Source organism: Aquarana catesbeiana, linkage group LG04 (assembly GCF_042186555.1).
Source record: "Aquarana catesbeiana isolate 2022-GZ linkage group LG04, ASM4218655v1, whole genome shotgun sequence".
Taxonomy (NCBI): Eukaryota; Metazoa; Chordata; class Amphibia; order Anura; family Ranidae; genus Aquarana; species Aquarana catesbeiana.
In genome coordinates this window covers 456,581,030-456,596,605 of record NC_133327.1, presented here as the reverse complement: position 1 = coordinate 456,596,605, position 15,576 = coordinate 456,581,030, and the positions used below count along the sequence as shown (strand labels likewise).

General features: G+C 44.3%; 1 protein-coding gene across 2 annotated transcripts in view; it reads left to right on the top strand.

Moving 5' to 3' along the window:
* The window catches only part of LYST (lysosomal trafficking regulator), a 556,505-nt gene that overhangs the window by 485,374 nt on the left and 55,555 nt on the right, over positions 1-15,576 (top strand). For both annotated transcript variants that reach the window (XM_073627506.1, XM_073627507.1), the window contains one exon: positions 4,162-4,260. In XM_073627506.1, the coding sequence (XP_073483607.1) occupies positions 4,162-4,260 (99 nt within the window). The remainder of the gene's footprint in view (positions 1-4,161; positions 4,261-15,576) is intronic.

Sequence of the window (15,576 nt, the reverse complement as noted above, 5' to 3'; positions counted from 1 at the left end):
AGATGTTGCGGAGGTTGAGACAACAAGTTTTGAACCATGATTGTATGAGGGCATGAAAAGATAGTTCAGAGTCCAGCATTACACCTAGCACCCTGGCATGCAGGGATGGGTTGATAGTTGTGGCATTCATCTTGACGGAGAAGTCAGAGGAAGGGGCATGTTGGAGAGGAAATATTATGAGCTTGGTTTTGGATAGATTGAGTTTGAGGAAGTGGTGTGACATCTAGACTGATATGTCTGTCAGTAAATTAGTGATGACTGATGAAGTAAGCTGAGGGGTAGAGAGATCTATTTGGATGTCATCAGTGTAGAAATGGTATTGAAAGCCATTGGACGCTTACGCAGGATGGAGGTGTAGATCGAGAATTGGAGAGATCCAGAGCGGAACCTTGGGAGGTCCTGACAGACACAGGAAGAGGAGAGGAGGAGGTAGAATTATAAGTGACACTGAAGATGCGGTGGGATAGGTAGGGTGAGAACCAATGAAGGATACAGTCACAGAGATCAAAGGAATGGAGTTTTTTAAGTAGGAGGGCATGGTCAATTTTTTAAGAGGCAACAGAGATGTAGAAGCACAGAATGGTGACCATTAGTTTTAGCTGTTAATAAATCATTTGTGAGTTTTAGGAGAGCAGTTTCTTTGGCGTGTTGAGAGTGAAGTCCAGACTGAAGGGGATCTAGAATTGTACAGTTAGAAGTTCCAACCATGATTTTGGTTTCTTAGTATAGTGAACTGTCTTGTAAATACTATTCAGATAAATAATTCAATACATCTCTATTACCTTTTGCAAGAATTTTGTATTTCATTTACATCTTTTACTATGTCATTTTCTTAGGGAACTAATGTTCACTTAGGGCTGGGCAGTAGGTGTGCTTTGTCTCGGGTACCGCCAACTGCAGAGTGTTTGAATACAGGAACAGCCAGCAAAATAATATCTTGCCAGGTGGCATCGGCCTTGTTCCGATAGCTATTTATTGCAGATATTTTATTTATTGTATATATTGCAAAAGGGTAAAAGGTATAAGGGTTTGTGGTACTTGAAAGTATACAGCTCCACCACAACCTTGCTAAAGGTATGCTTTATAGTTCCGGCTCTGATGTCACTTTGCAGAGCCCTTGGTACCAGTGCAGTGGATGATGCCTCTTGTTGCTAGCAGGTAAGTAGTGCCAATGACACCAATCACATTTTTATGTGCTTTTCTGCATTTTCACACTGACCAGCAATATAAGCAATGTCATTTATATTGGGGGTTGGCAGTAAGAATGCAGCATTTTTCCCACTTAGCATGAATGCAAGGGGCTTTCTTCCTTTCAATGACCACCAGTGTAAAGGACATTTTGCACCCTGACCTACAAAGTAAGGAACATTATTCCAGCTGGCCATATGACTTAATTCCCACTGATTGGGCTCCAGTTACAGTCACTTGGTTACATAGTAGGTGAGGTTGAAAAAAAGACACAAGTCCATCAAGTCCAACCTATGTGTGTGATTATATGTCAGTATTACATTGTATATCCCTTTATGTTGTGGTCATTCAGTTGCTTATCCAATAGTTTCTTGAAACGATCAATGCCCCCCCCCCCCCCCGCTGGGACCACTGCCTGTGGAAGGGAATTCCACATCCTTGCCGCTCTTACAGTAAAGAACCCTCTACGTAGTTTAGGGTTAAAACTCTTTTCTTTCAATTTTAATGAGTGGCCACGAGTCTTGTTAAACTACCTTCTGCGAAAAAGTTTTATCCCTATTGTGGGATCACCAGTATGTTGTTTGTATATTGAAATCATATCCCCTCTCAAGCGTCTCTTCTCTAGAGAGAATAAGTTCAGTACTCGCAACCTTTCCTCATAACTAATATCCTCCAGACCCTTTATTAGCTTTGTTGCCCTTCTTTGTACGCGCTCCATTTTCAGTACATCCTTCCTGAGGACAGGTGTCCAGAACTGGACAGCATACTCTAGTTGCGGCCATACCAGAGTCTTGTAGAGCAGGATAATTATCGTTTTATCTCTGGAATTAATCCCCTTTTTAATGCTTGCCAATATTCTGTTTACTTTGTTAGCGGCTGCTTGGCATTGCATGCCACTGCTGAGCCTATCATCTACTAGGACCCCCAGGTCCTTTTTCCATCCTAGATTCCCCCAGAGGTTCTTCCCCCACCCAAATGCATTATTTTACATTTTTCTACATTGAACCTCATTTGCCATGTAGTTGTCCACCCCATTCATTTGTTAATGATCTTTTTGCAAGGTTTCCACATCCTGTGGAGATGTTATTGCCCTGCTTAGCTTAGTATCATCTGCAGATACAGAGATTGAACTGTTTACCTTATCCTCCAGGTTGTTTATGAACAAATTAAACAGGATTGGTCCCAGCACAGAACCCTGGGGGACCCCACTACCCACCCCTGACCATTCCGAGTACTCCCCATTTATCACCACCCTCTGAACTCGCCCTTGTAGTCAGTTTTCAATCCATGTACTCTCCTATGGTCCATGCCAAAGGACCTTATTTTGTACAGTAAAGGTTTATGGGGAACTGTGTCAAATGCTTTTGCAAAATCCAGATGCACCATGTCTACGGGCCTTCCTTTATCTATTGTAGTCACTATTGTAGCCTTTACCTGTGTTTCCCACATATCTGCACAAATGCCCAAGTATAGCGCATGTATTGTCAGGATTGCTATATTTTTGCCTATGAATTGTCAATCAGCACTGTTTAACGGACTATAGCCGAGGCTAAAAGTTTTGAGCATGACACAAATATTCATTTTCACAAAGTCTGCTGCTTTAGTGTTTTTAGATCTTTTTGTTCGATATTACTATGGTATACTGAAGTACAATTATAAGCATTTTATAAACCTCAAAGGTTTTTTTGGACAATTCCAATAAGTTTATGCAACGAGTCAATATTTGCAATGTTGACCCTTCTTTTTCAAGACCTCTGCAATTCGCCTGGAATGCTGTCAGTCAACTTCTGGGCCACATCCTGACTGATGGCAGCCCATTCTTGCATAATCAGTGCTTGGAGTTTGATAGAATTTGTTTTTTTTTGTTTTTTTTTTTTCACCAGCCTCTTGAGGATTGACCAAGTTCTCAATGGGGATTGTTCATCACCAAACTGTTCTTGGATGGTTGGAAGAAGTTTCTTTCGGAGAATGTTTTTGTACCATTCTTTATTCATGTTCTTAGGCAAAATTGTGAGTGAGCCCATTCCCTTGGCAGAGACGCAACTCCACACATGAATGGTCTCAGGATACTTTACTGTTGGCATGACACAGGACTGATGGTAGCGCTCACCTTTTTTTCTCCGGACAAGGTTTTTTCCAGATACCCCAAACAATCAGGGGATTCATCAGAGAAAATGACTTTACCCCAGTCCTCAGCAGTCCAATTTCTGTACCTTTTGCTAAATATCAGCCTGTCCCTGATGTTTTTCCTGGAGTAAAGTAGCTTCTTTGCTGCTCTTCTTGACACCAGGCCACCCTCCAAAAATGTTGCCTCACCATGTGTGCAGATGCATGCAACTGCCTGCTGCCATTCCTGAGCAAGCTCTGCACTGGTGGTTCCCCCGATCCTGCAGCTGAATCAACTGTAGGAGCTGGTCCTGGCGCTTGCTGGACTTTCTTGGGCGCCCTGAAGCCTTCTTCACAAATGCAGTGGAAATGAGAGACTTTGCAAATAATTGCAATTCATCTGATCACTCTTCATAACATTCTGGAGTATATGCAAATTGCCATCATAAAAACTGAGGCAGCAAACTTTGTGAAAATTAATGTTTGTGTCATTCTCAAAACTTTAGGCCATGGCTGTACTATAATTTAATCCCCTGCATGCCTGTCACTATCAACCATGCCAACATTATTCACGTTTCACTACGGTTTATTACATGGGCTACTTTTAGTATTTATTTAATGTCATGATTCTTAGTAAAGATAATTCTGAGTTGTAGAAGGGGGGTTGTTAAATTTTATAGCTTGATTGTTAAAAATGCTAGGTATGCACTGAAATTTTGAACTCTGTCGATATTCACCAGTTAGTTACTGGAAATAACGGGGATAAATGCTGATACTTTCAGTCTGTAGGCATTATCATCTGACACTATATTTATTTTAAATTGTGTGGTTTGTTGTATTAAAAAAAAAACCTTTAATGTGCAATAGGTAACAAGTTGTGCTTGGGTGCCAGACAGTTGTCAACTTTACACTGGGAGCAAATGTGGCGTCATTACTGCATACCTTAATCGTTTCACTAACACAACGGTACGTTCAAATGTAATTTTTTTTAAATCTGTTTTATTACTACTTTATAGAAAACCTGCCACTGTGACTCAGTGTGCTTATCTATATGTAGGGCACATTTATACATTTACATTAAACTGTTCTAATTTCTTCAGTAGTGTTCATATATACAGTGCGGAAAATAATTATTTGATCCCCTGCAGATTTTGTAAGTTTATATATTTATATCTTTTAGTTATGGAAAAGGTGAATTTATATAGACTAGACTAGAAAATATATATGCTGTTATAAGCTCATAAGCATTTCTTGGGAGAGCTCACATATGGCAATAATTAGTTGGTTACCTTTCATCTGCCCCCATCTGTGAGAAGGAAGGATTCACATACTTTACAATGCAAAAGTTTAGTTTTCTTTATACTATAATATTTCTTGATTAGGATATTTTTGTTAACATTGTGTTTTAAATGAATATAATATACATACTGATATATGTAGTATTTGATTTAGAAGTTAAAGGAAACTTATTGTATAAGTTAAATGGTTTTACATATAGCTCCTCTTGGCCCACTCTTCAGGAATGTCAACTCCCACCATTACGTGAGAAGGAAAGCCTGTGATTTTCTGTAGGATTACAAGTCAATTAAGAACCTTTAACTAGGGTTGTCCCGATACCGATACTAGTATCGGTATCGGCACCGATACCGAGCATTTGCCCAAGTACTTGTACTCGGGCAAATGCTCCCGATGCTTCCCCGATACCTAAAAGTCAGCTGTGATCGGCGCATGGGGGAGATACAAGCTTCTCCCCCAGCGGCTTTCAGCTGCTTTAGTGACACAGCGGTGATCGCTCACCGCTGACTGTCACTGCATTATCCTCCATGCCCCCTCCTTTCCTCTGTGCCTCTCCGCTGTCCCCCTCCGTTCTTCTCTCCTTTTCTGTCCCCCTCCGCTGTCCCCTCCGTTCCTCTTTCCTTCCCTGTGTCTCTCCGCTGTCCCCTCCGTTCCCCCCTCCTTCTCTGTCCCCCTCCGTTCTCCCCCTCCGTTCCGCCGTCCTCCTCCTCCTTCCTTTGTGAATAGACAGAGTCAGCTGACTCTGTCCATTCACATAACTGAAACATTGTAATCTCTTGTGATTACTATGTGTCAGTTTATGAATGGAGAGGAGCCGCTGTCTTCTCTCCATTCATTCTCAGTGCAGCTGAGGCTGCAGAGAAAGGGACTGGGGAATCTCTATCCTCTGTCTCTTTCTCTGTCTCAAGGGGGAGATATCAGAGGTCTGTTAAGACCCCTGATATCTCACCAAAGCCCCCCAACAGGGCTGATTAAAAAAAAAACAAAAACAAAAAAAACACATATTGCAATAAAGAATAAAAAAAAAATTATTGTAAAAAATAAAAATTGTAAATTAAAAAAAAAAAAACAAAACAAAACACAGACACACACATACACCGTTCACCCCCCCCCCCCCCCCCCAAAAAAAAAAAAAAAAAAGCACTGTTAAAAAAAAAAAATTAAAAAAAACACTGTCACGTGACATAAAAAAAAAGTATCGGTATTCGGTATCGGCGACTACTTGAAAAAAGTATCGGTACTTGTACTCGGTCCTGAAAAAGTGGTATCGGGACAACCCTACCTTTAACCAGCCTTTTTAGGAAGGAGGGGTCTGAATTTAGGAGTAAAAAGCTAGTAAAAGAGGACAGAAAAGCAGATCTGCTACATACACGACACATGACAAGAAATTGAAGGAAGCTAGTACAGCTTCACACACACTTCTGATTTAATCTTCATCTTAAGAATATTATATATTATTGATGACATTCTATACTTTGATATTGTTCTTGTAATATTTTGCTATTTTTATTATTAAATACGTTTTTTTAGTTTTTGCACAAGAACTGAACGGACTTTCTTGGAACTTTTCTCATCAATATGAATTATCGAATATCGATATTATTACCGTAAAAATGAGAATTTAACAATGATAGTGACAGAACATCAACCAAAAATCTAGAGAAAAACACATAAAAAAATGCTATAAATTAAGTTGCAGTTCAGTCAGTAAAATAAGTATTTGATCCCCAAGCACATAACTTAGTACTTGGTGAAGAAACCCTTGTTGGCAAGCACAGAGGTAAGACGTTTCTTGTAGATGGTTACCAGGTGTGCACACATCTTGGTCTACTCTTCTTTATAGATCTTCTCTAAATTCTTAAGGTTCCTTGGCTGTCACTTGGCAACTCGAAGTTTCAGCGCCCTCAATACATTTTCTATAGCATTAGGGTCTGGAGACTGGCTAGGCCACTCCATGACCTTAGTGTGCTTCTTCAGCCACACCTTTGTTGCCTTGGCAGTATGTTTTGGGTCATTGTCATGCTGAAAGACCCATTCATGGCCTACCTTCAGTGTATTGGCTGAGGGAAGAAGCTTCTCATCCAAGATTTTACAGTATGGCAAAAATGAAATAAAATTGTGACCTGTCCACACCAGTAAATGCATTGACATGTCTCCATCCCAATAATTTGAGACAAAAAAAGAGAGAGGGGACAGTAGTGGGACTTTACTTGAGACATGTCAATGAATATAAAGACTAGTTATTCAGGATCAAAGGGAGTTGACCTGAAACAAGTATTATGTCTATAGTTGGTAAAATGTTGTGATATCCATAAGTATACATAAAGGTTGGGATACCATAATCTCCAAAAATGTACGAGGTATAAATGATACAAAGTATTTTAATAAAGTTAGCATAAAACATACTTCATAGGATACATTATACAGCATAGTTTGACCTATACAGGCAGTAAGACAGTAGACATAATTCACGTAATCAAGGCAGTTACAGAAAGAAGAGCTATTGTTCTTATATAATAAAACAATATGTGCATCCTTAAGTTGTTACCTCTACGCGTTTCTTGGCTTTCTACCATTCATCAGGAGTCAGATGCAAATTAACTAAAGAATTAAAACAATAGAAACCATCTATTAGTATATAGTTAGTTATGGATAGGTAGAAAGTATGTACAGAAGAAACATATGTTTCAATAATACTTCCATACATTTCATTGGTCAATGACAACCAATGGGCTGGGATAGATAAGTGGTCTGGATCATCAAAGTCTCACCCGGGGCTGAGGCAGAGCACATGCCCCCTGACCCATGGGCCACAGCTGCCAAGGAGCCGCAGTACCCCAATATAAGCACCACCAGGCGGGAAAGGTGCAACCTGGCTTCTGAGCACAGGATGGGCTGGAAAAAGGAGAAAAATTGTGTTGAAGTACGAGGAAGAGGGGGTAGGGATGGGGGTGTGTGTATGTGTGGGGGATAGATGTTACAGTGAAGATTGCATGTTGAAGGGATAAGTGAGAGTTATGTGTGAATTACTACAAAGCCAGTGGGGGTGTAATGGGTCTTGGATGATGTAGAGGAAAAATGAGTGTGAAAGACGGGGAGTGTGTGAGCTTAAAAAACAAACAATAAGAATGGCAAAGTGGTGAAAAGAGAGTGTGAGAAATGGATGTGATTACCTAGATGATACAAGTGTGGTGCGGATAGGTCCTTCCCCAGCCATGGCAATGCCTGAAATGAGACGGTCCAAGGCAGCCGCTAAATACCCTGGGCTGGGGGCGTGCTCACGCCAGCGCCATGTGGGGGTGTAATGACGGCTTAGAGAAGGGGGAGGGAGAACTATTTATTGACATGTCTCAAGTAAAGTCCCACTACTGTCCCCTCTCTCTTTTTTTGTCTCAAGATTTTACAGTACATGGCCCCATCCATTGGCCCCTCCATGCTGGCCTGTATTCTTAGCAGAGAAATGGCCCTAAAGCATAATGTTTCCACCTTCGTGCTTGATTGTAGGGATGGTGTTCTTGGGGTCATATGCAAGTAAAAGGCGCAAAACACTTAGAGCTCTATTTTTACCCAATTAAAAGTCCGTAGAAAAGTCCATGAAGTGTCGGATAGAATAAAGTCCATAAACGGAGGGCTGCAAGTCAAGAAGAAGCACATTAAGGTCATGGAGTCGCCTTGCCAGTCTCCAGACCCTGATCCTATAGAAAATGTATTGAGGGAGCTGAAACTTCGGGTTGCCAAGTGACAGCCAAGAAACTTTAAGGATTTAGAGAAGATCTGTAAAGAGGAGTGGACCAAAATCCCTCCTGAGATGTGTGCAAACCTGGTAACCATCTACAAGAAACGTCTTACCTCTGTGCTTGACAACAAGGGTTTCTCCACCAAGTACCAAGTCATGTTTTGCTTGAAGATTAAATACTTATTTTACTCACTGAACTGCAAATCAATTTATTACATTTGACATTATCATGTGTTTTTCTGGATTTTTGGTTGATATTCTGTCTCTATCATTTAAAATACACCCATGATAAAAAATTATAATCCCTTTTGTTTGGGCAAACTTATAAAATCTGCAGGGGATCAAATAATTATTTCCCAAGGCGTCTTTCAGGACAGCACCTGAGAGATAGTGACTTCTCCCACCGGACCATAGGAAACACCTTCTTCCTCCAGAACTTTAAAGGGAGGCACCTCCCTACCATACCTCAGTTTTTGAGTTTCCTCCGGCCCGGAGGGAACATCTTTTGGGAGGGGAGTCAGTATCTCTTGGGTGCTCCTGAGGGACGGGGCTTCCTTCTCTTTTTTTCTTCCTCTAGAGATCCGCTGTCCTCCCGGCCTACCCAGGCATCAGCAGCAGTAGCAATCAGGCTCCTCTTTCCCTCCTAGTGCTCAGTGAGAGCCGAAGATTCGGTGGCCCGTACGGTCCTAGGAAGCGGCAGCGTGCATGCGCCGCCGCCATATTTGCCATTGCTCGTGCCGGAAATGAGAGTGGGTCACTGGGTCAGCGAAAACGTCATTTCCGGCGTGGACGCAGGGGGCACAGGAGCTGGCGCCTATTTCCGCATCCGGTGCAGAGGCACTATGGGAATCCGGAAGCGGCGTGTGAAGCCACGAGTGGAAAGCTGCACATCAGACATGGAGGAGTCAGCACCTGCAGCAGTGGGGACAGGCACAGGCGCCAGCAAAGCTCATGTAGGAGCGGCGGTTAAAGTCTGCCTTTATCCTTTACTTGGGGTTTGGTCTATCTATTTTTTCTACCCCCTAGTGGCAAGGGGCCTGTCTGGGCGCTAGAGGCTGACTGGTTTCTTCTTAGTGCACCTGTGGCGTGATCCTTATGAAGCAGAGACTGGTTCTCACTAAAAGGTCCCCTGGTTTTTTTTTTTCCTTTTTTGTCTTTTTCTCACAGGCTAAAAACTCTGACCCAAAAAAGAGATGTCCTTCTTGCAGGGCCAAAATGGGAGAAAATGGGAAAAAAGCCCTGTGCAGTGCTTGCATCACTTCTTTAGTCAAGGAGGAATCGGCTTCGGTTTGTGATGTCCTGGTTGCCTCTGTAAAGATGGAACTATATGCCACGATTCAAATTTTTCGTGACTCTTTAGTTTATCCAGCTGCTAGTCGGCCATCCACTTCTGAGTCTTCCCAGGGACCCCTTTCTATCCCCGTGGTGGAAGCTCTACCTGAAGACCCTTCAACCAGGGAAGAGCAGTCCCCTGCTCCTTCCGTGAAAGACTCGGAAGAGGAGGGTGGGGGGGCTGAGGTGACCCCCTCCAAATTTAAGCTATCCCTAGAACAGGTGGATGGGCTCTTTAAAGCTATTCATGTTACACTTGGCTTAAGTGAGGAAAAGAAGGAATTATCTCTTCATGACCGCATGTATGCAGGGTTAAACGAACCTAAGGGGCGAACATTCCCAGTCCATTCGGTCATTTCTGACGCCATTGCTAAGGAATGGCAGGATCCAGAGAGAAAACCCTTTTTCTTTCTTGAACATCACGGGACACAGAGCCTCAGTAATAACTGATGGGTTATATAGGTATCACTAGGTGATTGGACACTGGTCACACCCTAAACAGGAAGTTCAACCCCCTATATAATCCCTCCCCTTGCAGGGATACCTCAGTTTTTACGCCAGTGTCTTAGGTGATGGACGTGTAAAGATGTCCTGTGCTGAGCTCCAAAGGGAATATCTTATATCCTATAGTGGAGCAAGCCAGGCAAACCTGATCCATTTCAAAGTGTCCTTTCTAGGCCGAATTGGATGGTACCCGGGCCTCGTGTCCGAAGAAACGAGGTTTTACCTGTAACGCTTTCTCTTTTTAGAGAGCTGGACCCCGCATATCAGAAAATGGTTTTATATCCTTATTTCTGGCCGGGTGCTTTACAGGCCCAGAACTGTGGATCCCCCTATCCATAGGGGGCCCCCAGTCTCTGAAGGTTTTACCAAATGGAGCCCACCGTGAGAGGTGAAGATTGGGTCTGTATAACAGAACCCTGCGGCTGGATAAGGTAAGGGAGATTCCACAGAATTTTTTAATTCTAGTAGGATTTCTCCCTTAAAGTAAATGCATGCTATGCCTATTGTCGCCACCGGGGGCTGCCAAGAGCACATACCTTCTCATGCTGATGTCTGTCTCCGTGTTTTCACGCTGCACAAGCTCCTCCAGCCGGCTCCAGGTAGGATGGGATGGGGGGCTCTCCTCAGGGATAGGGGGAGGCCGCAGGTGGTCTGTGAGGCAGTTATACACCGCACTATCGCCGCCGCCATTGCCACGTGCAGGCCCCATCACTGCCGGCCTCTCTCCTTCCTCATCCACCCCCAGCCTTCCCTCCATGCTTGTCCCAGAGGGTCGGCTCGCGCAGGAAGCGCACGTTTTTTGAAAACCGGGGGGGGGGGGGCGGGGCGTCAGCACAGCATCCAGCGTGCTCACACACCCACATTGCAGGCTGCAGGCTATTAAAGGCACACTTTGGAGGGACACAGAGCTGATGGTCGCATGTAAGGTGGGACACAGGCATTCTCCTAGGCAGCATTTACTAAGGGAACAGCAGACTGGGCATTTGGTAGCAAGGCTTTTTGCCAGACTACATCGCTCAGCAGTCAGTGTTCATTTTGTGATACCTCCACCTTGTTGCTTTGCACTATGGGTAGAAGAGGTTCAAATACACCAAGAACCAGAGACACTAGGGGATCTTCTTCAGGTTCTGAGGACTCCCTTTCTGCAGCACCTTCCTCCCCTTAGGGGCCAGGGACGGCTAGCCAGGGAGAGCCGTTGGGGTCAGGGGCTACACCTGCTCCTGGCACTTCAGCCCCTGTATACATTACACAGGAGGTTTTTTCCTCAACCATTAATGGTCTAGAGGAAAGATTAATGGCCGTAATTGCATCTTCACTCAGTGGAAGAAAACGCACTAGGTCTTCCTCTGTTACCCGGGACCCTCAGGAGAGGAGCTCTGGGATAGGGGAGAAAAATCCCTTTCAGAGGATCGGGATGGGACGGATGATTCCTTCTCTGAGGAATCAAGTGGAGAAGGGCCCTCTTCGCTTCTCAGGATGAGAAAGTCTTAGTACAGATCCTTGCTGGATTGGTCCGCTCCACATTTAAAGTACCCGTATCTGAATCAGTTAAAGAACCCTCTATTTCTTTGGGGTCACTGAAGCCTCCTCAAACAACACATGCTTTTCCTGTTCATAATTTACTTGAAAAAGCTCATTTATAAAAATGTGGGGGATACCGGCCGTTGATGCCGTCATTTCCTCTGTAGTCTGAATTGTCCTGTAGACAATGCTCAGAGGCTCAGGGATCCTGTGGATTAAAGGATGGAATCCCTATTGAAGGACATTTTCTCCTTTAGCAGGTTCAGTAGCTCAACCTGCAGTGGTAGCGATCGGAGTCTGTCAATACTTAAGAGACCAGGTTAAGCAGGTCATCAAAGTTTTACTTGAACAGCAGGCCCAGGGGTTGGCTAACCTTCCAGCGGCCTTATGTTTTGCTGTTTACGCCATTAGAGAGTCTATCCTGCAAACCCTTCGTTTTTCACTTGGGTTGGTGCGTATGCGTAGAATCTTATGGTTGAAAAATTGGTCAGCTGAAGCACCATGTAAGAAACTTCTGGATTTCCATTTCACAGTGCAAGGTTGTTTGGAGAAGACTTGGAAAATTGTATTCAAAGGTTCTCTAGTGGGAGAGCACTCTCTTACCTGTTAAGAAGAGGAGTAAGCGTCCCTCTTTCAAACGGACTCTTTTCCCCAGTGCCAGGGGCATCAGCCTCTAGGCAGTCGTGACGGCCTTCTCCGTCTAGGTCAAGAAACAAGAGTCAAACCCCAGAGACAAAGAAGTCCTGGGGGAAGAAGCCTGCTAGACAGGACTCTAAGGCCTCTTTATAAAGGGGCGCTCGCTCGAGTGGGGGGAAGACTGCTACAGTTCTCAAAAGCTCTGGCAGGAGGATTTCAGGACAGATGGGTAATCTCCACAGTAACCTTAGGTTACAAACTGGAGTTCCAAGAGTTTCCCCCTCCTCGTTTCCTCAGATCAAGTGTCCCCAGAGATCCAGAGAAGAAGCAGTCGCTCCTTCTAGCGTTAGAGCGACTTTTGTCGCAAGAGGTCATTATGGTGGTTCCCGTGAGGGATCAAGGATTGGGTTTTTATTCCAACCTTTTTACGGTCCAAAAGCCAAATGGGGATGTCAGACCCATTCTGGCTCTAAGGGATCTGAATCGGTCCTTCCACATGGAATCAATTCGGACACTAGTCTCCATCCTGCAGGGAGGAGAATTTGCTGGCATCGATAGACATCAGAGATGCATATCTGCATGTGCCCATTTTTCCTGCTCATCAGAAGTTTCTGCACTTCGAGATAGGAGGGCGACATTTCCAGTTTGTGGCTCTGCCTTTCGGGATAGCCACTGCACCTCAAGTGTTCACAAAGATCTTGGCTCCTCCTCTGGCCAGATTAAGGGCTCAGGGTATAACTGTCATAGCATACCTAGACGACCTGCTCTTGATAGACCGGTCGAACTTGAGGACCACAGTCAAGTATCTGGAACACCTAGGTTGGATCCTCAACCTAGAAAGATCTTTCCTAAAACCAGTAAGAAAACTGGAGTATTTGGGTCTGATCATAGATACAAGCCAGGAAGAAGGTATTTTTACCTCAGGCAAAGATCACTGCCTTAAGGGATCTGATTCTGGTAGTCAGGACCAGGAAGGGTCCTTCTGTCCGCCTTTGTATAAGGCTGCTGGGAAAGAGGGTAGCTTCGTTGAAGCAGTTCCCTATGCTCAGTTTCAGTCAGGACTGTTGCAACACAGTATCCTGTCGGCCTGGAACAAGAGGGTTCAGGCATTAGATTTTCCGATGCACTTGTCTCATGCAGTGTGTCAGTGCCTCAATTGGTGGTTAAAACCGAAAGCTTCCAGAAAGGGAAATCCTTCCTACCGGTCACCTAGACGGTGGTAACAATGGATGCCGATCTTTCGGGTTGGGGAGCAGTTCTGGAACAGTCTGCGGTCCAAGGGGTATGGTCCAAGACCGAGAGGTCTCTACCCATCAACGTTCTGGAGATCCGTGCGGCATATCTAGCCCTAAAGGCCTGGACTCTCAGGCTACAGGGTTGCCCAGTCAGGATCCAGTCCGACAATGCCACAGCAGTGGCTTATATCAAGTTTGTGGCAGGGACAAAAGATCCTCTTGCATACGGGACGGATGCGGTGGTGATTCCGTGGCATCGGTTCTCACTGGTTTATGCATTCCCGCATATTCTGCTACTGCCACGATTCCTTCGCAGGATCAGGCAGGAAGGTTGGTACTTCTGGTAGCCCCGCTTGGCCCATGAGGACTTGGTATGCAGAAATAGTAAGGATGACTGTGGGTTCCCCGTGGACCCTACCGTCACGCCCAGACCTGTTCTCTCAGGGTCCAGCATTCCATCCTGCCTTACAAACGTTAAAATTGACGGTTTGGCTATTGAAACCCAGGTTCTGAAGTGTCGTGGGGTTTCAGGTCCTGTGATATCTACCTTGATCAATGCAAGGAAGCCAGCTTCCAGAGTAATTTATCATAGAGTCTGGAAAGCTTATGTATCCTCTTGTGAATACAGGGGTTGGCATCTCAGAAAATTTGTGATTGGTAGAATTCTTGATTTTCTACAATTGGGATTAGAGAAGAAGCTGGCCTTGAGTACCATCAAAGGCTAGGTCTCGGCCTTATCAGTATTATTTCAAGGGCCACTTGCTTCGCATTCTTTGGTCCGAAACTTTATGCAGGGGGTGACGCGTCTTAATCTTCCGGTTAATTCGCCCCTAAACCCCTGGGACTTGAACTTGGTTCTGTCTGTTTTACAGAAACAGCCCTTTGAACCAATACGTCAGATTCCTTTAGTCTTGCTGACAAGGAAGTTAATTTTTCTGGTAGCCATCTCTTCTGCTAGAAGAGTATCAGAATTAGCAGCTCTTTCCTGTAAAGAGCCTTTTTTGATTATGCACAAGGATAGCGTGGTATTGCGCCCTTATACTAGTTTTTTTTTACCGAAGGTGGTTTCAGATTTTCATCTAAACCAAGACATTGTTCTGCCTTCTTTTTTTCCAGATCCCTGTTCTTCGGAAGGGTCAATACATTCTTTGGATGTAGTAAGAGCAGTCAAGGCCTATCTGGAAGCAACTGCTCAAATTCGCAAAACGGATGTTTTGTTTGTGCTGCCAGAGGGTCCCAATAGAGAACAGGCAGCGTCAAAATCTACCATTTCTAAATGGATTCGACAATTGATTATTCGGGCTTACGGTTTGAAACAGAAGATTACTCCGTTTCAGATCAAAGCACATTCCACAGGAGCTATTGGTTTTTCTTGGACAGTGCATCACTGGGCCTCTATGGCTCAAATCTGCAAGACCGCAACCTGGTCTTCAGTTCATACATTCACCGGATTTTATCAGGTGGATGTGAGAAGGCATGAGGATATCGCCTTTGGGCGTAGTGTGCTGCAGGCAGCGGTACAGGGTCCTCAGGTCTGATTTCACCCTACTTGGCTGTGGTTCCCCTCCCCTCAGGTAGCATTGCTCTGGGACATCCCATCAGTTATTACTGAGGCTCTGTGTCCCGTGATGTTCGAGAAAGAAAATAGGATTTTTTATAACAGCTTACCTGTAAAATCCTTTTCTTTCGATGGACATCACAGGACACAGAGGTCCCGCCCCTCTTCTAATACACTTATATTGCTTGGCTACAAAACTGAGGTATCCCTGCAAGGGGAGGGATTATATAGGGGGTTGAACTTCCTGTTTAGGGTGTGACCAGTGTCCAATCACCTAGTGATACCTATATAACCCATCAGTTATTACTGAGGCTCTGTGTCCCATGATGTCCATCAGAAGAAAAGGATTTTACAGGTAAGCTGTTATAAAAAATCTAATTTTTTTCCAAAGCCCACAAAAGGCGGTTTCCTTTTGCGGAGGACCCTTCTGCGGTGTGGAATAAGGTGCCCAAGTTAGATGCTGC